General features: G+C 41.2%; 1 protein-coding gene across 1 annotated transcript in view; it reads right to left on the reverse strand.

The window, feature by feature from the left end:
• LOC116398603 (collagen alpha-2(V) chain-like) overlaps positions 1-24,990 on the reverse strand; it is a 41,065-nt gene that overhangs the window by 7,129 nt on the left and 8,946 nt on the right. The window contains exons 2-43 of the mRNA XM_031875056.1: positions 15,385-15,609; positions 14,909-14,928; positions 14,704-14,736; positions 14,562-14,594; positions 14,223-14,276; positions 12,755-12,847; positions 12,172-12,243; positions 10,060-10,104; positions 9,872-9,925; positions 9,587-9,640; positions 8,851-8,904; positions 8,654-8,707; positions 8,506-8,559; positions 8,316-8,360; positions 7,978-8,031; positions 7,718-7,762; positions 7,417-7,470; positions 7,106-7,204; positions 6,957-7,001; positions 6,761-6,859; positions 6,582-6,635; positions 6,258-6,365; positions 6,002-6,055; positions 5,723-5,821; positions 5,557-5,610; positions 5,339-5,437; positions 5,182-5,235; positions 4,760-4,813; positions 4,618-4,671; positions 4,401-4,454; positions 4,174-4,218; positions 3,999-4,097; positions 3,094-3,201; positions 2,754-2,807; positions 2,528-2,581; positions 2,231-2,284; positions 2,056-2,109; positions 1,812-1,919; positions 1,475-1,528; positions 1,201-1,254; positions 645-806; positions 106-213 (exon numbers count right to left, since the gene is read on the reverse strand). Coding sequence (XP_031730916.1) covers positions 106-213; positions 645-806; positions 1,201-1,254; positions 1,475-1,528; positions 1,812-1,919; positions 2,056-2,109; positions 2,231-2,284; positions 2,528-2,581; positions 2,754-2,807; positions 3,094-3,201; positions 3,999-4,097; positions 4,174-4,218; positions 4,401-4,454; positions 4,618-4,671; positions 4,760-4,813; positions 5,182-5,235; positions 5,339-5,437; positions 5,557-5,610; positions 5,723-5,821; positions 6,002-6,055; positions 6,258-6,365; positions 6,582-6,635; positions 6,761-6,859; positions 6,957-7,001; positions 7,106-7,204; positions 7,417-7,470; positions 7,718-7,762; positions 7,978-8,031; positions 8,316-8,360; positions 8,506-8,559; positions 8,654-8,707; positions 8,851-8,904; positions 9,587-9,640; positions 9,872-9,925; positions 10,060-10,104; positions 12,172-12,243; positions 12,755-12,847; positions 14,223-14,276; positions 14,562-14,594; positions 14,704-14,736; positions 14,909-14,928; positions 15,385-15,609 — 2,924 coding nt within the window. The remainder of the gene's footprint in view (positions 1-105; positions 214-644; positions 807-1,200; positions 1,255-1,474; positions 1,529-1,811; positions 1,920-2,055; positions 2,110-2,230; positions 2,285-2,527; positions 2,582-2,753; positions 2,808-3,093; positions 3,202-3,998; positions 4,098-4,173; positions 4,219-4,400; positions 4,455-4,617; positions 4,672-4,759; positions 4,814-5,181; positions 5,236-5,338; positions 5,438-5,556; positions 5,611-5,722; positions 5,822-6,001; positions 6,056-6,257; positions 6,366-6,581; positions 6,636-6,760; positions 6,860-6,956; positions 7,002-7,105; positions 7,205-7,416; positions 7,471-7,717; positions 7,763-7,977; positions 8,032-8,315; positions 8,361-8,505; positions 8,560-8,653; positions 8,708-8,850; positions 8,905-9,586; positions 9,641-9,871; positions 9,926-10,059; positions 10,105-12,171; positions 12,244-12,754; positions 12,848-14,222; positions 14,277-14,561; positions 14,595-14,703; positions 14,737-14,908; positions 14,929-15,384; positions 15,610-24,990) is intronic.

Genomic DNA, 24,990 nt, shown 5'->3' on the forward strand with positions numbered 1-24,990 from the left:
ATACATATCAACTATTCTCTTTAGAAGCAGGGAAATGAAACCTACTGATTTAAGACAAAGTTTCAGGATTAATATGATTCATGTGTAAATGTGCAGAATACACACCCCGGGTCCCGGAAGGCCTGGCATCCCGCGCTCCCCTCTCTGACCTGGAAGACCCACAATGCCTCTCTGTCCGGTAGTTCCATCTGGGCCTGGAGGACCATCGGGACCCTAAAGCAGATAACACCACACACAGAACATTTACCTAAAACACAGATTGGGATCCCAGTGTATTCCAACCTGGTGTAATATGTCTGGTTGACAATAACACCACAACAGCCAATAAGACTTATTTCAAATCATTTTGTGTTAAGAGGAGCCATATACCCCGTAGTTATGATCAAGCGCCTACATTTAAAAAGTGTGCTGGGAAAAATATTGTTTGATATTATTTTACCATAATATTGCTTCAAGGCAATGTCTGGGTTTGATTGATTCAAATATTGTTATTATAAATGCCAAATGGCAATTTTACCAATTTTACTAAATAACTGATTTCTTTTTAGAAAGTGACATATTACTAATTTGTGGTTAGGTGGGAATTAGTTTTGATTAAAAATGCAACTAAAATGTAAAATTGCAAAACAATAACTTGAGTTTACCGTGGGTCCATCTTCTCCAGAGTCCCCTTTGTCTCCGAGGCTGCCGGCGGGTCCTGCTGGTCCTCGCTCTCCTTGTCTTCCGGGTGCTCCATGGTCTCCACGGAGACCAAGAGGACCCTCTTTCCCTGGAGGCCCAAGGGGTCCGGGTTCTCCAAGTGGACCCTGGCAGGATTGGAAGTGGTCATGAGATAGAGGCATGTAGTTGTATAGGATTTACATCCGACTGCTGCACACCTGTTCCGAAATGGCCAAGTAGGGTGAGACACGCTGCACACTTGGCCAACTGCTGCATCAAGTGTGCGTGATTGTTAGATTGTCTGTTTTGGAAAGTTTAAAAGCTGCAGCTCCTCCATAACCAAGATCTCATTACAGTAATCCAGAGTTAATCTTCAACAGGTGCAAACATCATCCTCACTCTTCCATGTTTAAGGGAGTCACATCACATCCTGATTTTATATTAAACATTGGTGAGCCTTCCAATTTTGAACTAATACGGCAAATATAATGTCATATCTTGTTACCCTAATGTTTCATACAAACTCAGGGCAGTACTTACAGTTGGGCCTGGTGGGCCGACTCGTCCTGCAGATCCAGGAAAACCAGTGGGGCCCTGAAAGCAGAAAGTTTGACAAGTTTGATGACAGATTGCAATATCTCCTTTTTGGAGAATTAAGAAAGAGAACAAAGTTTCTGAAGTTGTTATTCAAACACATCAGGTATTAAACTCTGCATAAGAGGAATTTAACAATCAGGGTTGACACGCTTCCTGTGCTCTACTCCATCTAATTTCACATTTTCGTCTAACTTCTGTAATCATGAAAAGATCTTACTGGTGCACCCTGTGTTCCTCTTCCGCCTTTCAGTCCAGCAACACCAACTGGCCCCTACAAACAAAACAGAGAAGCATTTATCAGCAGCATATTTGCAGGTGAAAGCTTGCCTCTCTGGAACCTTAAAGACATACAGTACACCCATGATAAATTGTTTTGCAGGAGTTAATACACTCAAACTTCCAAAGTGGACCAAATAAAAGTACAAAGACGACTGATGACACTGTTTACAATATCAAGGAGTGGCCTGCAAAAATATACCACGGAACAACCACATGAAAAAACAAATTTCAAAAAGTGCAGTTTTTCATTTGTTGTCTTGACATGTGCAACTCACATGAGGTCCATGAGCACCAGACAAGCCTTGAGGTCCTGGTGATCCAGCATCTCCTTTTTGGCCTGGTTCTCCAGGCTCTCCCTTGACTCCAGGTTGGCCATCAGGACCCTGTAAAATGTTGGTAATATTACAAAGGGTACATCAAAACAAGTTTAATCTGATATTATTTTTACAGCATTATTAAGAGACATAAATATTTCTTAGGAAATAAAATAAAACAATGTGACAATGAATGACTACTTACAGGAGTTCCAGCAAATCCAACAGCACCAATTGGGCCAGGGTCACCTCTGGATCCCTGTTGAAGATGAGAGAATATTATATTGAAGCGCTGTATTGATACACACCCATTCTGTATCACCGGTATTTACATGGCCTGAATAGACTTCAAGTTTGAAACACTGGCCAGGTCTACTCACTGGCATTCCTCTGGATCCTGGGGGTCCATGTGGTCCTTTGGGTCCAGGTTCTCCCTGCAAAGATGTTACAAATGTACTATTTCTACAACCATTCATTGAGCCTGTGTTGCCCCATAAATCCTGTATTTTTATGTTTGCAGAGGCAATGCAAGCCAAAGACTGTCCTTCAGATGAAGCCAAGAGAATATATGACAACATAGTGGGCATCCTGGGAACCAACGCTTTCCTAAAACGTGTCATCACCTTGAATCATTGTGATGGAAATAGCAGCCTTTAGAAAGAAAAAAAAGATCCTACCTTCTCACCACTGGGTCCTGCAGGTCCTAGCGGGCCAACGGGACCTGGGACTCCCTGTTGACAGAAAACAGATCTGGTTGGGTTACTCCACTCACTGTTACCGGTACCTTGTGCAGTCAAGTCACGTTCACATTTAATGAACAAGCTGTGACAAGTGTCAAATGTACACTTGTACATTACAGGGTTTTATCGTCTCACAAGTGTAAATGTAAGATATTTTGCTTACCCTTGCACCATCATTTCCAGCTGTACCTTCTGATCCTTTCTCCCCAATTGCTCCCTATACAAAAGACAGCAAAAAAGGCGTCAGCACTCAAGTTGGCAACATGTCCTATAGTTGCGTTAATTTAACACGGACATGACAGACAACACAGATTTGTTGATTGCAACTTAAGAAGACCTTCCATCTTCCAAAAATACAGCACATTTCCACTGGAACTAACTGCTGCTTACAATGTTTTCCCCCACATTAGTAAAACCACTGTGCTGTTCAGGTATATCCATATGTACTATACATTATATGTAAAAAATGTATTGCATAGAAAAGAAGATAATGATGAACTTACTCTGTCACCTTTCGGCCCAGAAGGGCCAGAGATGCCCCTCTCTCCTGGCATTCCCTGAAGACCTGGAGGACCCGCGTCACCAAGTGCACCAGGAGGACCAGGACTACCCTTCAGTGACAAACAAACACCAATGTCAGCAGGCTCATTGCTTTTGAGCATTAAACATGTATCAAATTATACGGTACAACCAAACATACTTCATTTAATTGCGGGCATGCCCGCTAACATTTATATTTTGCATTTATATTTTATGCAGAAGTCTACATGTCTCTGTGTATGCGGTAAGTACACTGGCACTTCTAGATACGTGATATCCATACAATGTATTTTCCTCTTAACTTTTACTCAATGCTCTGCATACACTCCGGACTAAGGGTGCTCTGGTCAGGATTTCAGAGGCAAATCACAATTGTATGTATGTATGTATGTATTCAAATTAAGAGATGAGAAAGTATCATGAATTGACAACTGTTGGCAGGCAACATGCGCAACATATTCCCCTCTCTCTCTCTTAGAGACACAACTCTGGTGAAGTCATTTTTGCGGCGCAAGAAGAAATTGTCTCGTGTGTTTTGCGTTATCTGATTGCCCCCTATAGAGACAATGATCAGATTATTTAGAACAAATATTGGCTTGTAAAAATGTGTGGTCTATTGATTGGAGCACCTTTACTCTAGTCTGTTGCCATAACAGATACCAAATACTGCACTTTTGCTCTATTTTTAGTGCACCCGTTCACTGTAAATGCTTCACAACTATCTTGTCATTTAATTTGAAAATATCTCGTGATAGTTCCAAATAGACTTTGCCTTATTTGTCTGACGCTGTTTTGAGTGGTTCTGCACTCAGTGGTATTCTCCTTCAAAAATAATCTTTTGCTGCTAGTTGAGGCCTGTCTACATTACCTTTGGTCCATCTGGACCAGGTGCCCCAGGGATACCCTTAGGTCCCTGCAGACCAGTTGTACCCAGCTCCCCTCTCTCCCCAGGAATACCACGCTCTCCCTGGGAAAGAAAAAAACATCAGTTTGAGCTGTTCAACTGTACTGACCGCAATGTACCATAGTGAAAATTCACCTACCCTTGGACCAATTTGACCCACAACACCAAGCTCTCCAGGAATACCCTGAAGGAAACAAACAATGGTATCATTTATGTTGAGTTCAATGTGAATCATGATCAAGTTCCTCAAACGACAATTGTGTTAGGACAGAGAGCAACATCAAAGATTGTAGATTCAAAAGAATGTGTTTCAGTCGAGGGTTATTTAGCCCAAAGCAGCATTTATATATCATCTGTCACACTCACTTGGTCACCTGGTTTTCCAGATTCTCCTGGAGGGCCTTGATTTCCAGGCAAACCCTACGAACACAGGACAGCCAGACATGACAATCTGAGCACCTCTTCAGCACAGACTGGGGTCTAATGACCTTTTAACACCGCCCTTTCTTCTCACACCTACAGTCTCAAAGTCAGTGTTCATTACTTTTGTAGCATTCTCACCAACCAAAAACCGACTACGCACCTGGAATCCATTTACACCAGGAGGTCCCTGCTCTCCTCTTTCTCCTGCGACACCCTTTAAGAGGACAAAGTAATGTGTCAGTCAATTGTGAGAGCAGTGAAAAACAAAAATGACTACAACCAGAGAAGAATCAGACACTTACAGATGGGCCAGGGGGGCCAGCGGGGCCAACCTCTCCATCTTTTCCAGGAGGACCCTGAAGACATTGAGACAGTTAACAACCTGCCACATGTGGGGTTTAATGGTGTGTTAATGGCTGTATGAGTTTTTTTTAGTTTTGGTAACTAAATCTACTACTGACTAATAACTTCTATGGTAAAGTAGATCATTGTGGAATCAAAGATAAGGAAAAACAAGGCAGTCATGTAGCAAGTACAACAGCCAACAGAACAGACAGAACATTATGTTGATCCATGCAGTTTCTTTATTATACTGATTATGTGTCATTGCTATGCTTACTTTTGACAGATCAATGAATCACTGGCAATTATTTTATGTGGAAGAAGTCCCTAAGTCTTCCCATTGCAAAACAAACACAACTTTTCATTCATAAACAGTACTCACTCTTTGACCTGACACTCCCCCAGATCCTTGTTCACCTGTCTTTCCTGGGTCGCCCTTTGAGTGTAAAAATATATGTTTTGTATTAGAAACAGAACAGGAGATAAACAGACTGACCTGATTGATCATTATTGCAACGTTTCGAGTGACTTAGCCTTACACTGAAGCCCTTGGGGCCTGGCCCTCCCATGATTCCTGCGGGGCCCCTGTTTCCAATTGACCCTGCGGGGCCTGGACGACCATCTTCACCTGCAGCTCCCTTAACAAAACAAAAACCACACTTTGACTCAATCATTTCTTATTATCATAGTAGTTCTCATAAGCTGAAAGCTAACTATATATATTTCACTGTGAATGTGGTTGAGAACTGTAACCTACCAGTGGTCCTGGCTTGCCCTCTGCTCCCTGGACTCCAGGGGTACCAGTAAGACCCTTTGATTAAGAGGTAAAAAAAATAGAATATGAGCAATGGAAATGTGGGATACAGACAAACATAGTAAATGTAATGATATAGTGAATCAAAACTGGAGGTCTTCAATGTTACCCTTGCACCTGGTAGACCAGGTTCTCCTGTACGCCCAGGGTCTCCTACAGATGCTTTTGGCCCTGGTGGGCCAGATGTTCCACGATCTCCTAGAGCACCCTATAGAAAGAATGTTAAGTCATTCAGTTAGCTGATTGAAACATGTGAATGCCAAACAAAACAGCACAACCTCTGGTACCTTCTGGCAATAAGCTACTGATATTAGCTACTACTATCGATATAGCTGGCCTAGTTTGTTTGAATCATTACTATGATATACAGTAGGAGACAATTATGTACCTTAGGTCCTGGCAACCCATCAGCACCGGGGAATCCCCTGTTACCAGGAGCTCCCTAAAAAACAGATCACGAGTTAGTCATGTTCACATTGTTATTCTTACACAAAAAGATGAGTAACAATGGTACATAACCAGATGGATGGGGCACATGGATTCTGTACTGATGCTTCTAATGATGTAATCACCAAACAGTAAAGGTTGCATCTGTGTGTTTCCAGAAAAGCAACACTACTTTAGGACACAAAATGCAGACTCACTCTCTCTCCGACAGGACCGTGAGGGCCGAGAGAGCCAGAGTCTCCACGTAGCCCTCGCTTTCCTTCTTCACCCTGAGGTCCGAGCACTCCCTGCGAGCCTGGGGGACCCTAGAGAGTTGACACACAAGCCAGAAAATGCTGTAATTCCAAGTCTTACCTATTCCCTTACTTAAATTTAAAAACATGTCCTTGTCTATAAATGTCCACTGAACAAAACAATTGCTTTTATTTCAGCATTAATGCATTATTTTACTCTAATACAGATGATGTGTCTCATAGAGCAGCATTAAAACCTGTTTAATTCTAGCTGTAGTAGAAGCTTACAGATTCTCCTTTGGGTCCACCCTCTCCTTTAAATCCTGCTACACCAAGGTCTCCCTGTAACACAAAAGGCAAAAATGTGAGTCTCCTGAATGTCTAGCAACACTGTTTATTCATTTTTTTTTTTAAAAAGATCCCAGCAATAAAAAGCAAGATTCTTCTAATATCTAAAACCACTTTACCAGCTGTCCTTTGATACCAGGCTGACCAGTGCTTCCCTGAGGTCCTGGTGGGCCAAGGGGTCCAGCATGGCCGCCTGGACCTTGAACACCAAGATTACCCTGTGAAAAGTAATCCATGTCATATGTGACCTTTGCTTATCCTTGTCAAAAATAGTGAATATGTTGTTAAAAAGAAATGACTCTGTACAATACATACCACTGGTCCTTTGCTACCTGGGCCACCATCCGTACCCCCGGGTCCCTATGTATACAACGATTAGATCATCAAAGCAGGGCACTGAGCTGCATATTGACATGTTAAGTATACTGATAAATTATGATTTGTAAGTAAAGTAAGAAATTAACCGTGAGGCCAACAGGTCCAGCTCGACCCAGGTGACCGCTCTCTCCTCTCTGTCCCTGTGGGCCCACTGGACCTCGGACTCCAGTCGGGCCAGGTTGTCCCTGTTGAAGACCATTACAAAGTACAGTTGATATACAGAAAAGTGACACTAATACAGTTGGCAATTTATTGGCAGTTTTCATCTATATACAGCACATAGGTCTCAAAAATAAACAGGTAATTGTAATAAGCAATGTAATGGAAAACTGTCCATTATTAAAGAGCCCCTCAGCATGAGCATATAGCCGAAAGAAGAGTGTTTTAGTGATCGTACCTTCGTTCCTGGTGATCCCGGATATCCAGGTGGTCCATTGAGACCCAATGGACCCTTTTAAATCAAATAATATTGGGAATTAGACTTAAGTAATAAACGCTGAAAATGTGCATCCACACGGAAAATGTACAAACATATTGAATGAAATATGCACAGTTTAAGAGGGTGATAAGTGGTTCCTGTCCTTTTCCCGCTCACATCCACCTAAACGGTACATGAGCATCTATGCTAAGCTGTATAAGACAGTCACTGAGGGGTACAGTAAATCCACAATGATAAAACACAGTGAATGCTGACTTACCATTGGACCAGGCTTTCCGATGTTACCAGGCATACCACGTTTACCCTAAAAGACAAAATCGAATCACTCTGACTTATAAATCACAGTAATACACTGATGTAAGGCCCTCCCTTTTAGTCATGGACAGCTGCCACTGATGAAACAATGGATACACACTTCAATACGGTAAAACCACACGTTACTTTTCAAATCTGTGACAGAAAGAACAACATATGATCATGGCAGCAGATGTTTCTGGTGCGTAGTAATGTTATCCTTACTGCAATACCGCCAGGTCCAGAGCGTCCTCTCTCCCCCGGCATCCCAGCAGGACCCTGTTAGACGCAGACAGTGATAAATTACAGCTGCCCTCCATTCAATGCAAAAGTTTAAAGTTAGGAAGTTCAGAGGGGTTATTTACAGTTCACTGGATACATAGTCCTGCCTCATTCGAGACAGAAACTTCAGAAGTTTGTGTACTGCAGTCCACATACGCTCTGCATAATAAACGGTATAATCTGTATGGGCTGCTCCAGGAAACTCCCAAGTGTCAGACCTGCTCAAAAATTCTCTAGCTCCATGAATACCTTAAAAAAGTAAGCATTATAATATAACTTACCATGGGTCCAGGTGCTCCCAATGGACCAGAAGGCCCTGTAGCACCCTACAAAACCACAGAAAGAAAGCACTTGTTTAGAAATATGATTGCCAGATGGCAAGGTGATTTAAAGGCTTTTTAGCAAAGCAGTTAATTCATCTAGTAAGTCAAACAGGTTTCGCTTCACCAACTATATTTTATTAATTCATACCTTGGATCCAACAGTTCCAGTTTCACCTTTTTGGCCAATTATTCCACCATGGCCCTGTTAGGGAAACAGAAGGAAAATACTTAACACATGCTTTGAAATGTATTCTGGAATAAACATGCTTTTAATTTGTAGACTCTGGTTTACTCACCCTGTTACCCTTCAGTCCAGGAGGCCCAGGCGTTCCTGGAAATCCTCTGGATCCCTGAAATATGTTACACAGAACAGCATTGGCATTCATATCTATTGAAGGTGCACTAACAGCACATCTGTTGGGGTCTCATTTCAATGAGAAGACACACAGTGTGTGCAGTTAAGTGATGGAGGTATAAAGGGCTGAAAGTGTACCTGTGATCCAGTGAATCCAGCTTCTCCGCTATTTCCTGCTTTGCCTGCTTCTCCCTGTTTGAGAACATGACGTTAACACGTTACAAACTTGTTTGGCTGCGAAACATTTAGCGGTGAAAGTGAAATGACTGTCGCCAAATCGCACGTCAAATTTCTTCTCTCAGATTTTGTGGTACACAAAGACCCTCTGACAGTATACTGTACTGAGATGCAGAGCTGGAGATAGGCTTTTGTAGGTTTGTAGGTAGCAAGATGTTTGGGAACATAGACACTTAATGCTTTCATTATCTTCAGGACGATATAGTCTTTCATTTTGTTATACTAACCCATGAAAGGAAAACAAAGAAAATGGTATAAAAACATCTTTAAAAATGGACTCACTGATGATAGCCTACTATATGTAATTAAACAAAACACTTTGACAGTTCACTTAACATTTGTGGGTATACTACCCGTCAACTTGTATCTCCAGGATCTTCTACTTTCACATTATTATAAATGCAGCCAGGCCTGTCTAGCTGTATGACTCATTTTTTAGTTATAGATTTACACTCAACCTTTTTCAAACCGTCTTCCTGTTTTTAGTCTTACTGTAGCTGAATACACGGAGTTATAGAAAGTGCAATATAAATGTTAGAGTGAATGTTGGAAGAGTGGCCTTTTACTTTAACTTAGACATAAAACTGGTGCATCCTTCAGTCAGACACAATGTGAGTTTGTACCAGAGCTGACTTACATCTTCACCTGGTTTCCCAGGAGGGCCTTCAGGTCCCCTTTGCCCACTAGGACCCTGAAAAAGTCACAGTCAGATTATTAACATCCAGCAACAACCCATCCCTTTCAAATCCATCAGCGTACAATTACAATTTATTTAGGGTAACGCAGCTGTGTATGAAGAGTAGGTGTGCTATTGCTGCTCTCTCAAGCAAGCGGCACATCAGAACCATATAAATCACACGCAAAACCATGTGTATTGCTGATTTGACGTATGCACAAATTGTACAGATCAATGATGTTATACCATGTGCCCTGGATCGCCGACATCTCCATGAGGTCCTTGGGGTCCAGCTTGACCCTTACAAGAGTGAGGGAAAAGACGAAACACTTAGATTATAGATGAACAGGGATCAAAACAAAATCATAAAATGCCATTGAAGTATTATTAGTGTTTACTGCAGAGTGAGAGTTTAAAGCTTGTTGTGGACTTACAGGTGAGCCACTTGGCCCAGGAGGTCCTCTTGTTCCAGCTTCTCCCTAAAATAAACATGATACAAAATCAAATGATGAATAGAAATCCGCTTAATTGCATAATTTATGAAGGAAACTGGATACAGAGTCGGAGGCGTGGCCGCGTTGATTCCTATGAAAGTTGCTCAATGGCACATTAAGCAAAAAATGTTTGACTTCCAAGTAGAAAATAATCCAGTACTTCCGGCATTCTAAACGGATTTACAGTCTCTTAAACACTCATTGGAAATGTGGATTAATTTGATGGATTCAAGTTTAATGGATAAACTCTATGAACCCATGTGGTAATAGCTGACAAAGCACAGACAATGGTTGATTAATTACTGGCCTATTCCCCACTTGAGTAATGGTCAAGCACATGAAGATATAAAACACGTAAGCCTATAAATTGTTACTTTCATTAATTTGACTAGATTACGAGCATAGGCTATGAAAGTCAAAGTTAAATGTTGCTCATTGTCCTGGTAAAATATTAGAAAAGTAACAAAAAGGATATTCTTAATCAACTGTTCGAAATTATGCATGGATAGATTTTAAAAGTCTACCAAAGTGGTGAGCTTGTTTACATGCTACTTAACATGTATAATCTACTTTCTAATTGAATACGAGTAAACACTTCCTAATCTGAAGTCATTGGCTGAAAAACTATAAATAAGATTGTTTATGTTCTTTATGGGGCTGAGCAGTAGACCAAAAATTACTTTCAGTTTAAAATAAAAATTGCCTTACAGTCATTAAATTATCGGCTTACAGTAGATATTTCATTGGTGCTTAACAGTTCATCTTGATTATCAATCTTGCACGTTTTATAACAATATTCAAAGACAATGTTTTTACATGTTTTGTACATTACCTACATTTGGTTTAAAAAGTCTGAGAGGGTGTGTGTATATGGCAGGAGGCTCCAAAATGCCAATATTATTGCAGGAAGCTACTACTACATATCGAAACAACGATATCGCAACAACAGTAAAATAATATTGCATAATATGCATGATTAAAGAAGATCCCCTCGACAGGAAGAAGTTAACAAAAATCTATCAACTTGCATTATGGGAAATATTTGAAAATATTTGTCAATATATCTTGATCTATACTGCACCAATTTTGGCCCTTATGTTTTAAGAAAGTTGGTCTCTTACTAAAGTAAGTTCTTACTAAACTAAGTTCCCCTACTTTATGGAGACCCTGGACTCAACAGAAATAAGGTTACGATATTGTAACCCTAGTTCTATAAGACCCGGCGGAGCCCTCTACTGGACTCTGTAGGTAATACTCGCCTCCAATCACAAACAAGTGACCACTGAAAGTTTGCATGAGCATAGCCGGCCAATCCGGGCGTGTCTACCAGAATACGTTTGGACCCACAGTATAAAAGGCAGCACACAATGCTGCCCAGCATCCAATACCCTCTTCAGCGAGAGGTGTAAGAGTGGCAGGGTCCCCTTGGTACAGGGCTCCGCCTGTGCTTACAGAACTAGGGTTACAATATTAAGACCTTTATTATAACTCATACAGAGTCTATGGGTACAGTGGAATGCACGCCTTGCTGTGCATAACATCAAGCCAACCACACTTATCCTGACTGAAGGGTAGTCGCTTAGAATCCATCATATAAGGTGGAAAGAAAAGAGGTGGTGACAATCTGAAGCTAAGAAGTTTCTAAACATATTTAAATTCAAACATCAACATAGACAGTGGTTTGCTAAATGTTTGTCTGACAGGTTTGATTTCAACAACTGAAAAACTAATCAAATCAATTCAACTTTATTGATGTAGCCAAAAATATCAAAATCGTTTCAGAGTGCTTCACAATCACTGCAACATATCTCTTAATAAATATATAAGTAGTGGGAAACCCGTGCAAAAATGTGTAACTCTGTTCCTGTGGGCTGCTCTTAACTGCTAACTTGCCACTGTTCTCTACCACAGCTACAAGCAGAAAAAGGTTTTTTTCCAATATAGATTCAAACTTAATTTTGAAAGATATGTAGTGCATCTGTCTGCTTTTTGCCTGATTGGTCCAAACATTGACAGATTAGATTAGTTCATATATTGATAACATCCTCTTACCCTTGAGCCAGTCAACATGGCTTGAGGTCCTGTTTTCCCATCCATAACTCCGGCCATCTGGGATCCCAGGCCCTGCAGGGGAAGCACACAGCCTCCGGTTTTAGGTTTACTGTGTTTAATCACCATGTATTTTCCATCCATCGGTATGGCAAAAAAAGAACATCTGGATACAAATTATATACACCCAAGGGACAGCTAGAATTATGGCAAATTGATTAATATTGCACCAGTGTAAGTACATGAGGTGAGTGCATTACAGGTACATGAAGTATGAAGTTCTCTTGTGCAGGAATATGCCCCCATGAGTATTGTTTGCTCTCCATCTACACTAAAAAGTCCAGCAGAAGTTTCTGCTGATTTACAACGGTGGGTGTTGACTTCATGTCAGGATGAGTGAGGATTAATACATTACGCCAGAGTTTAGAGTTTAGTGTTGGTTTCGTACTGTATGTGTTTCTAAGGTTTGTGAGCAGTAGTTTAAGGTGATCCGTCTTGTGTTTGCTCTGACTGTGCATGTTAGCACATGCTTGAAGGTTGCATATGTGTGTTTACGTCATGTGAGAGCCCTTAGCGCACAACTCACTCCTGGGTGCGATGGAGGTCCGGGAGGTCCAGGTTCACCAGGCTGACCTGGTATACCAGGCTCTCCATCATAACCCGGAGAGCCTCGCAGTCCCTAGAGAGTAGAGAGAAAGAGAGAGAGGTGCTGATTCACTCGTTTGAAAACCATCTAATAATTATGCTCAATCTGACTATGAATCATTATTTTGTGGCTGTGGAAAAAAATGTGTATACTTGTGTTTTCAAGTTTTATTGTTTTTTTTATTTATTTTGTGGGCCGTAATGTCTTTACATTTTGAAATAGCTGATGTAGTTTAATTTGTGTTAGTTTATGAACCATGAGCTGTAAAGTCAGTGCAGGAGGAAAACCATTGGTTATGTACTAATAAATCACCCTCATAACGCTGTCCTGGACTGTATTGTAAGTCCAGCTTATTCATTCATCAACCTGCTACGTTTTTGCTTGCAAAGCACATTATACATCAACTTGACACATTACATTATATTTTGAATGTTAGCTGCTTGCCCTTGAAACTAAAAATGTATGTACTCCAGTATGTTTTTTTATTTTACTGTCATGTATGTCAAGATGTCATGTGAATGCTATTTTAAAGAGCAGAATGAGCGATCAATGGATTATTTAGACATCGTGATATATTCACAACCGTTCACAACATAGAAATATGTAAAAACAAATATCAATGTATCAGTCTGAATAATAAAGTCACCAGTCAGTTTAGTCAACATGAAAACATGTAGGCAGCAGGCTAATCCGATATGCTGTTAGACCACCCCGTTAATACAAATGTGAGCTTCTCTTTGTGTGCAGCGAGCCGGAGAGAAAACCGTTTTTTTTTGACAGCAGTGAACTTTATGAAAGGCTAAACGGCAACAAATATAGATTGAAGCAGAATATTTAGTTAGATAAAAACATGTTGTGAATTTTGAAATGATTACCTCTCTTATTTTTCAATACATTTTGACTTTTGCACTTAATAACGCTCTGGAGTTATTGGAAATGTTGGGATCGCACAGGTCAGAGACAATCCTACGCAACCACCACTGGAATCTAGCTTCACAAATAGTATGATACCAATAAGAATTGTGTCGGCTGATCTGTGCCTGCAAACTCTGCAGACAAACTCAGTTAAAACATGATGAATAGACATGCAAAAAGAAGAAAACAAACATTCAAATGTCAATTTAGAGTTTGAATGTCAGCGTTATGAATGAAGCCTTGAAATATTCGGTACAACCCTACTAAGACACACAACTACGATTGTAGCCTACTATATTCAGGGTAATTAAACGTTGTACTCCGAGGCTGGGTTGCACCAACAAGGTTTAATCTAATCTAAGATTAGTTCCAATCAGAGTTTGGCATGTATGCATTAGCGTTTACATATAAATATTAATATAATAAAAATATAAGATTACTAGCCAACACAGGACCCTAGTTTTTTGTGTGGAGACTTGTGGATGTGACATACAGGCCTTCCTTTGTTTCCACGAGATCCTCTGTCTCCCGAAGAGCCGGGAGGCCCCTGTTGCGACAAACAGAGAGAAACAATTAAAGTCCTGGGAGCGATACTATTGCATTCACATCACAACAACACCTGTCGCAGGGTCGCTTAAAATGTCACGGTGACTCAGACGACCAGAGGAGCATCCGCCGTGCAGAAGGCCTTGTAAGGTGATGCTATGCAGGAGGTTACTGTCCTCTTATGCCATCTAGTGTCAGTTCAGGTAGTTGGACATTTACACACATCATGCCATTTGCAGAAAGGGAAATTCTTTCTGAAAAGAGAACAAACAACCAAGGTGCTCACCATGGGTCCAGGGCGGCCTCTAATACCAGTGACCTGCAGGGATGATATCAAACACACTGTTCATGAACTGCATTCAGACGGTGACCTTGGGTGAAAAATACTGTAGGCCTGTTTAACAAGTTTATATTTAGCAAACACTCACAAGTGGGACCTCCCCGGGTTCTCCCTTCGGACCCTAAATAAACAGATAAACAAGAAAACATTTCAAACTTCATACTCCAAGATAGCACAGAGAAGAAAACAAGGCAACGCCCACAGCAGGCCCTGCTTAAAGCCAGATGCCGTCACACTAATTACATCAGCAAGATGAAGTAGCAACAGCACAACATCCCAAAAATGTGGCTTACTTTGAAGATCCTGCTTCCACCTACAATGAGGAAAAGACAAAAAAACATATCAAATTATTTGTTAATCTTACAATAATTGGACTCTATGTCAGGAATATGTATGAAAACAATCATCAATAAATCATCAGCATGAAAGCGGAGAATGCTGAGTCGGCGATGTAGCACATATGGCAGTAATTTGATGATTATTTCTGACAGATGAATTGATTATTTCACTGGCAACAGAGACCTGTCAAAAACATATTTCATGGTGATGATGTCATTATTGATTCCAAATGTGAACATCTTTTCTCCTGTTTTCTTGTCCTTAATTGGGGCTCTTAAGTATTTTAAATATTTTTTGCCAGTGTAGAAATATGGGCGTGTCATTGTGCCCCTACCTACAATATAAGGTAGCAAATAAAATAAAAACACATCCAAACACCGACATGTTCTTCACTTCTCAACCTGACAAACAACCACAGAGAGCAGCTCACCACCGAAAGTGTCCTCCCCGCCGCTGGTCACTGCATCGGTCTGACAAACCGGGCAGCACTCTCCCTCGGGGATGACCACCTTCTCGCAGTTGGTCAGCTCATCGCACTGGATCTCGTCGCAGAGGACCTGACCGTTGTCACACACACAGATCCGGCATGGCTCTGGCTTCCAGATGTCCCTGTTGGTGTACACCTGGCCGTCGGCCGTGCAGCTCATGTCATCTCCTGGGACGCACAGAGGTGACGGACACTGTTAGTTTATCCACTTTGTGTCAAGTCAAATTAAAAGCAAGTGGACTTCATTTCCTAAACATTTTGTTTATCAAATAAAGGTTTGCGAAACAGCAGACAAGACAGGACAAACTTTTTAATATATTGTGTACATAGTGTCGAACAATAACTGAAAAAAAATGTTCTTTACGAATGAAGATAGAATTTAAGAAGGAAGAAATCACATGTTCTTGACCCATTCAACCAGGTAAACTTCCATTCATATCCATCCTTTATCTATTCCCTCTGTTTAAGGTCACGGGGGGGCTGAGGCATGTCCCATAAGCAAGGTTGTGTAACGCACTGACCCTTATGCTTTTGAGCTTTTGAGCACATAAAGCCTCTATCTTCTTTCTATCAGGCAACAGGACTAACCATCGACCGTGCTGCCCGAAATTAATTTATTCGTCTTTGGCGCGGCTGCCTCAGGGGGAGCAGTAGGTGAGTTACTATCCTGTTTGATAACACTGCCGGGTATTATAATTGCCAAAAAAAAATCATGACACATTATAAATGCTAATGAAGCCATGATCTCAGGTTTGCTCGTTCAACAGCTGCTCTCACCTCCAGGGAACAATTGATCCAACACAAAGACTCTCAAAAAGTCATTATGGAGAGGGGAAAAAAAGTGTGATGTGAAACAAGGCTTTTCACCATCAACTGCAAACACTGTCATAGATGCAAAGGTGTGGGTAACCTGCCCCTTTGCAGCTGTTAGACATGAGATCATTTCCTCCAGATGCAGCCTGACTCGTGTTCAAAAGAGAAAACCTGCAGCCTCCCAGAAGTCTCATTATCCACTTTTGAAAGTTTACTTTATATTTCTAATGTGCGCCTCACAAACTACTCAACATAGATCATCATGTATCCTATGTAGTACCTTACGCTTGCAACAAATTATGGACAACGCTGGAAATATTGTCTGTAAAAATAGCAAAAATGCATTTTCTCTAGAGTAGCATGAAATAAGAGATGTGAACGTGATGGGAGTGTGCGGGTAGTGACACGGCTTTAACAGGAACCCTGTCTGTAAGGACTCTGTATTGTGAGCCCACCTCTCTCAGGTCTGCAGAGACTTCACCTGTTCCTGATATAAACAGCAGGAGGCAGCTCTGAGCCTCAGACTGCAGGTAAAGTCAGGTTAGACAGCTACAGGGGAAAGCATACTGCAGAGAGGAGCCCTGACTACTGTTGGAGGTTCATATCATTCTGTATTATTCCAAGAGAGGCTACATTAAGGACTTCATTCTACCTCACATACACATTCTGGATGGTTCCAAAAACATTTCAAGACAGCAATCAAAGAGCAGGATCAAGCGGGTAAAAATGCAGCTCTAGCATTGTGCAAAAGACAACATGTTCTAACATGTCTCCATTACATATTTATATTAGTGTTAGACAAACCTGGGAAAGTGTACACACTGCAGAGGACAGACGTTCAGGACAGATGTGCAGGAAGATACAAATACAGCGAGTGTTCTGAGTTTAAATGCCTAAGCACAGCTATAGCATAGCATGATGTAGGTTAGAGCCTGATCAGGACTGAATGTTACAGGAATCATTTCATTACTCAGGAGTAAAAGTATACCATTGATACAAAAACACATACTAACTTACACTATAAGAAAACATGTACTAAGGCAGAATATTTGAAAGGTTAGCTGTAATCATTACCAGTCACAATAAATATATAATTGTGGCAATATAAAGACATGGTGTAAAGGTGTAAATAACCTAAAGAATCAAAGCATGGCTGAATTCCATGTAGCTGCTTTGATTTCCGGTTCCTGGTATTGCTCGTGCAGGTCTGTTACTGAGTTTTTGAGCGATTGATTATGAATATAAATACTATTTGTAGATGTAATAATCAGTGATGAAGTCAAAAGTGATGAAGCAGGTACAGTGAGATGCAAAGGGACTCTTGGTACAAGATCAAAGAAAGCTAATGTATAGACGGAGGGTGTGACTGGTAAATTGCATTTAATCGTGCCTTAACAAGACATCATTGGGACCTCTGGAATACCTAGAATTACTCCAAGCGTTGCTGCTGTAGAAACGCACTGTGTAATCACACACTCTTGACTTCATTACATCTAATCACACAAGTAGGCGTACAGCTGTGATTTAGGTGATACCTTAGACAGTGACATGGAAAAAACACATACACAAAAAAGAGTTTTCCTACTAGTTTGGCGTATTCTTTCATGATAACATACACACTTACTGTAGGAATGCTAGGATAGTTAATATCAAAAATATGCTTAATGCAATCTTGCAATAAAGTAATGCAATAAGAATTAAATACAAGATAATGATATAAAATATGCTCATGAAACACTTCAAATATACTCCTAATGATGCCAATTCACCACAGAATGTCTGTTTAAACTTCATTAGGACTTTTTCCACATTGTTGGGTAACCCGTCTCAGTGTATATATTCAATTTTAAAGCAGTCTGGTGTTGGGGTCTGACTATAGGTCAGTTATATATCTGACTCACATGAACATATGAAGACACAGTCACATTCACCCACACAGAAAGCAACCGCTATAATGACCCGTATGTAGCAGCAGACAGACTTTAGCATAGGCTTCATCTCCATGCCTCACCTAACCAGCTGTGTTGGCTGAGGAATGCAGCTTTCATCTGTTTACACTTTCAGAAGATCAACACTCCAAATACAACCTGAAGGTATACTTTTGCAGCCATTTTTGTTCTGTGAGCCGCAGAGTATTTGACGACAAAACACAAGAAAGTCGAGCACTGAAATTGCCTGTGATTAAAAAGCCAGTAACATCTCACTGTCTAAGTTGTGGCCTTTCCAAATGAAAACCAGTACTTCCTGGAACGCAGAGTGCATCTCTCTTTATTTGTGGAGACGCTTGGAATCACTTTAGCCATCAATCTTGATTTTTGGAAGGAACTTTTTTTTTACTACAGTGATCTGGGTTTTTCGTATTTTTTTGGAGGGGGGTTTCACAAGAACAAGCGCGGCTGTTCTCTTCTGCTGTAGTACTTATGACTGACTGGATTTGAATTCTTGTGAACATGTCTTTGTATTGTTTCTGCAGCCTCAAACATTATCTGTTGGGATCTCATTCAGGTAAGTACAGGAGTTAAACTGTGCGTAACGTTAGGGCCTTTCATGGCCGAGACATTAAAGCGTCACACCACCAGGAGATGTCTGGCCGAGCTGTCGGCCACATAGCTGGAAAGAGATTTTTCCTGTCGGGTTTTCAGGGATTTCAAACACTGCGTGTTGGGGCAGACATTTACTGGAAGAGAAGTGTGGTTTTTAGAGCGGTCTTAAAGAAAAAACACAAAAAAACACCGCAAGTCTTGAAGAGGAGGAGGAAGAGGAGGAGGAGGAGGAGGAGGAGAGGGACGTTCACTTTTTCCCCTCCTCTCAGTTAATTCATTGCAGGTTCCACACTTTTCCACAGACGCTGTAAAAACACAGTTTAGCCGTGACAACGGCGAGAAGGCATGCTTCCTTCCGACGATGACTGCTTGATTTTCCACGAGTCAGCCAGAAGCTGGGGCAGACAGTTTCCTCCTCTTGGTTTGAAACATGGAGTCTGGAGCTCTTCAACATGACTCATGTGTGTACTCTGTGCCATCATTTAGAGCAGTTCACCAGACATCAGCCAGATAACAAAAAATCCCCCCAAAAAAAGTCATGGCACACATTAAGAAGAAGAAGAAGAAGAAAAAATCGCAGTGCCACAAATGTCATGTAGCTGGCAAATGTGAGGAGACAAAAAAAAAAAAGATAGTTTATGGATTTTCCTTGGCTGATATGGAAATACTCATAACATGCAGTGCTTGGGGAGAATCTATGGCAGCCACAAGTGGAGGGGTTAGAAAATGACCTGATGGAAACAATGAGTCACATGAAGCTGGAATTCTCATTTCCTTTCGAAAAAATAAAAAGATGAGTGGGTCCAAGTGCGGCCCCCCCAAGCGGGCCACACTCCCGCTCTAATTGTCAGAGAGATAGTGCCCACTGGATGGTCAGTTTATGAAATCATACCGTTTATGACGTTTGTTTCCAGTCTTGTTCTGAACCAGATGTTCACTGCAGTGAGAGTAACTGACTGGTTAATACCGTGAGGAGTACAGCCTGATTCCTAGTCCAGATGCAAATGAGTTACAGCTGCTGAGGGGCGGCTCTGCTGCAGCTGCTCTTTCCTGCTCTAAAACCCCCGGTGTCATGGTCAAATATAAATCTTCCCTCTGCAAAGTGACCTTTTGTTCCAACCTGTGATTGGTCGGTCCAGGAAAAGCAGCCGTTCCACAAACATCAGTGGAGAGCTTTTTACATATTAGCCCAAAGCCTTGAGTGGTAATGGGTCGAAATCATGTCAACAAGGTGTTTTGCTTCGAAGCGAATCAACGCCCTGTGATTATCCCTCGCCCCATGTCTGTTTTAATATTCTGATGCATGGAGGATTTGTTGTATTGAAATCTGAAATGACGCTCTAGTTCGAACACGCTCGCCCTTCACTTTGGCTTCCACAAACAAAAGCTCTGTATCTCGAGGGAGGGGGAAGACGCTCAGGCCAGGAAAAGTTGAAATGAATAAGTAGCTCGCTGATTACATGTCTAAGGCTTTTCCATCAACAGGCCCAGTCTCCAGTGGGCCTTCCCTTCAAAGAGGCGACCACAGCTACGACGAACCTTTCCCATCCCACGTCCAGCCCTGGAGGACTGTGGTCCTGCTAAATTACACATCCCCTCTCCTCTGCCTCTTTATCTATTTGACTGGCTGACTCACTGCTTTCTGTTGCCTTGGGTTGGATCCATCTCATTCTCATGGCTGTATGTGGTAGAGCAGAACTGGTATTATAGTCTAAATCTGCATCTCAGACACAATATAAAGCTACAGAATAACCTTTTCTGAGTTCAATTAAATTAGCCGTAGAGGGGGGACCAAGCATTTAAAGGATGGATTATGCAAGTGACCACTTGTTCTCAAGCAATGTCAGGAAATATTGTGGCAGAAAGTGAAGAATTGTTCAGATGTACCAATCAAACGTGCCTCGATGCCATATGGAAAATGCAATTTACAGCACATGCGTGTGCTCATTATGAACTGAATATGCTGTGCGACACATGGCGTGCTCTGAAAATGAGTAATTTGCTGTAATTGGAGAGAATTAAAAAAATGCAAAGCAAAAAGGCTGGACCTTCTTCGTCCCGAGGCTCTCACCAAGGTCAGGGTCAAAGTTCAACACTGAGGCAATCTTTTTCTGGTCGGGCATGGCATGTTCTTAATATGCACTTTATGTGAAAAACTCATGTATTGAATTCACCTGGGTTATCCCTCTGGTCTCTCTTTGTGTGCCTTTACGTTTCACAATGTGAAGGTTACTCTGTGACCACATTTGTTCTTTGTGTTTGCTTTCCTTTTTTTTTGCTTTTCTGCATCACAAATGTTGCAGACATGTGACTACAGAGGTTGTTGAGTAAATAGCATATACTGTGCAGTACTTTATCCTAACAAACGTGAAATGTAAACACTTGCTGTGTAAACCATCAATGCAAGATCCTTTCCTTATGTTCTAGTTCTTAAACCAAGAACAAATGCAGTAAGGCATACTTAGAGGTGCTCAATATTGAATTCAGAGCGGTTCTGTTGCCTCCACACGGCCCTCAACGTTGAGACGTCTGAGCCGGCGGCTAGAAGCTAATGCTGCTAACAGCGCTATCAGCTGCAACATGCAATAAAATTCAAAGCAAGGAGCCCAGATCACAACACACCCAAGAGGGAGAAGGACTTCATTCTCTGCTCAGGAAGACATTACTCCTACTTTATCTTTACATAGCAAACCGCTGTTTGTTGCTATATTGATGCTCTGACTTTCACCTGCACCTGCACAGTCCTGGTAAACTGTCAAACATGTGGTTTTCATATCCTAAATGACACGCACTGACTCTAAATGTGAACAATGTGCCGCACCACCGGTCCAACTTTGACTTCATGAGATGCACCTAATAAAATATGAATAAATAAAATAACATGCGCATTTGCTGTAATATACATTAAACTACCGAGTCAGTTAATATAGACAGGGCGTGGCCATATATTCAAACATAAAACACTGTGACATTTCCTGCTGGTGCTACTTATAACACACAGGAGAAGCACACTCATCATCTAATCTCCACCGATTTATTGTTCCAATTGGTTCTAATAAATATAAATCAACTAACATTTTTACATTTTGGTAAAAGCAGGTATGCAGCAAAGGAAAATGGATGACGTCAAACATTCCCGCTTACCAGAGCAGAGCGTTAACATATACAAGGGGTCAGAGCGCCCCGGTGTTTTACATCAACTGAGCACATAGCCAGATGTGAAAGAATAAACCGTAGATTCTGAACGCAGACGAACTCAGAGGAAAGTTGTTCTCAGCACAATTTGCTCTCGCCGCGTGACTGAAACACAGTAAAACTCAAGGAAGACTCGTGTTTCAGGCCTTTGTATTTAAAAAAAGGAAATATAATATGTGGCTGGAGACAATGTGGTGACAAGCTTTAGTGTGGAGAGTGAAATGGTGCAGGAGTTATCAGGACTGTATGTTCCCACTCAGAGTTCAGCAGAACTATTACAGCTTTGAAAACAATTTTTTTTCTGATTATCAAAACTGTCATAAAAAGTACACTGGAAACGGTTGTGACTGAATCATTCCAATACAAACGCTGTTTATACATTTTGTTTATAATAATAAAGTAATATGCTTGCAGTGTTCATTTGGGGTTATTCCATACATGACAACATATAGAAAACATTTGAACTACTGTAATTGTATTTAGTAATTGTATTTATTTCTTTTTTCTTTACTCCCCCAGTACCCGTCTGCTTCCAGCTGGCTACCTGATGCTGCGTGCACATTGACATCATGGTGGGAAAAAGAGAGTGATTATCTCTCAATTAAAAACGCAGTCTCCTCAAAGTTTATGACAAATTGCACAAAAAAAAAAAAAAACGAGCCAATGAGATGCAGCAGCAGTGAAACGTTGTGTTCCTCAGGCTACCTCGTGTCGTCTAATCAAACAACGGGAAACAGTCGTTGCTGCTAGAGATGGAGCCAGAAAACGAATGGGGAAAGCAGCTGTGGTTGAAGTGTTCGACACACTCATTAAAATGCAGCTAGTAGCAAATCGGTCCGTTTCATTACTTTATGTAGTAAATGTAGAAATGCTAGTTGGATGGTCGTCTGTTTGAGAAATAGAGAGGAAAATGTGATTATAATAATCATCCGCTCGTAGCGATAACTTTCACCCTGACGGACGTGATAACAACATGCGGGTTACCACTGTACTGTCAGCATGAAATGCTTCTATTATGTTAATGGAAATAAGCTCATACCCTCTATACCAACCATCTTATCGCTTTGTGTCGGTCAGTGTTGTGTGGGATATTAAGTTGTCAGTATTTCAGTTTAGCCACACACTTTTTTTCCCCTCCATCACTTCCTGATATCTAGCCATGTGGATCATTTCAAATCAACTCCTTATAGATAGTCTTTTTTTAAAATCAGTCAAATGAAATGTTGCTCATATTCAAATCATTAAAAAATGACGTAAGACCAAAGAAAGTGTCCAAGTTACAGTTGACAATCCACAGACCTCGCTGTCAACACTCTGTACCACACTGTGTCGTAGATTAACCTGAGAAACGGGGACACTGTTTTTTGGAACTATATCACGCCGGTGGATTGTTTTTTCAAATGTCATCTTTTGAGGGTGGTGGCAGAAGTCTCAGAGACTGACTTCTCATAGCCTCGGCATGAATTCTGAAATGACGTGCGTGGTGAAACACTAAAACAGTTTAAATCATTAAAATGAATGCTCAGCACTGTGAGCCACGCCATCTGCAACTCCCATAACATCACATCTGTTTGCCTTTTCAAGTGCAGGCCCATGTTGCTGTCTCCCTGCTCTCTCTCTGCATTTCACCTTGAATATGTGAGCAGAGGAACATAATCACAGGCGATTGCATTAACACAATGTCTCCTTAACCATTTCCCCCGTGCAGTCTTGTGGCTTTTGTCCCTAAATACATACAGCAGCAACATCACGCTCATCGTACAACACGGCACAGCATTATGCTTGCAAGTGAAAGTCTAACAGAGACTTAATAAATTACATATGAAACATTTCTAACGATCTCAATGCTGATGGAATACACATGTCTAACCATTCTCCAGGTTGGGAAGGACTTTGAGTTTGTTTTATGAGGCGTCTTCTATCCGTGGTGAGGAGCAACCCCAAAGGCAAGAGAAATTTATTGCCTCCACATTTTGTCTGACCTCAGCTCTACAGCGGTTTGAGGACGCCGCATCAACTCCTCAGACCAAATGGCTGCCGGAGGGCTCCGTTTTAAATCCCACTTTTCCTTTCGCAATTGGCCTGCTTTTTCTCATATCCCCGTCAGGCGCTCTAATCTCCCTCTCTTCCTCCTTATCCCTATCAAAGCACACTATCCGCTTTTTGGACTTTTCCTCCACGCTCCTCTGTTTTTCCCTTTGGGTGCTCTGTTCTTTTTCTTTTTTTTTCCCTTCTTCCATTTTGTTATTCTAAAAAAGCTCAGAGAAAATGATGCAACCGCTGCATCATTGCACATATACGCTGCATCGTATATGTGCAGGCCCTCGGGCAAAGGATGTTTTCCGTAGATATTTACATATTATTTATTTATTTACATATTCAAGTGGACTGCGAAGAGTGAGGTGAAAAGCTGGACATTATTTATGAGAATTTTTAGTTGGAGCTCTTATCCAGAATGTCCCATTAGGTCAGAATAAGCTGCACTGTGAGTAATCACTACCAGGACCAACTCCCCTTAAACCCTGCATTCACTCCCCTATATATTTCTATTTAGACCTTAAAACCCCTGAAAACGTATAAAGGTTCAAGTGAAATTATTACAATTATTTGTCATTATTATTTTTTTCAATGATAGAATGTAAGGGACATCACATTAAATTGACCCTGGGTTAAAGGCCTTATTAAAGGCTGTTGCCACAACAAAATTTTTTTCTTTTTTCAAACACTGCTGGGAGACGCTTGTTTGAAAGCTATGTGAGTTGATTGTATTTACAGATATGCAATCTGACAAATGGGTTACAGCCCTGAAACTCAAACACACAAAGCCAATGTTATGGAGAGGCTTTTGGAAGCAGAGACTGAATCTGTAAAGCAAACAGTGGGTGAGCAGACGTTTAGGCCAAAGATTCCTCAAAACATTTTGAGATGTGTTCGCTCTGGCGTTGGCCCAGTATCAACTCTGGAATGGAAACCATGACTTAATTCCAGGAGAACTACA

This window comes from Anarrhichthys ocellatus, unplaced genomic scaffold (genome assembly GCF_004355925.1).
Source record: "Anarrhichthys ocellatus isolate YVR2014 unplaced genomic scaffold, GSC_Weel_1.0 scaffold86, whole genome shotgun sequence".
In the NCBI taxonomy this organism is placed as follows: Eukaryota; Metazoa; Chordata; class Actinopteri; order Perciformes; family Anarhichadidae; genus Anarrhichthys; species Anarrhichthys ocellatus.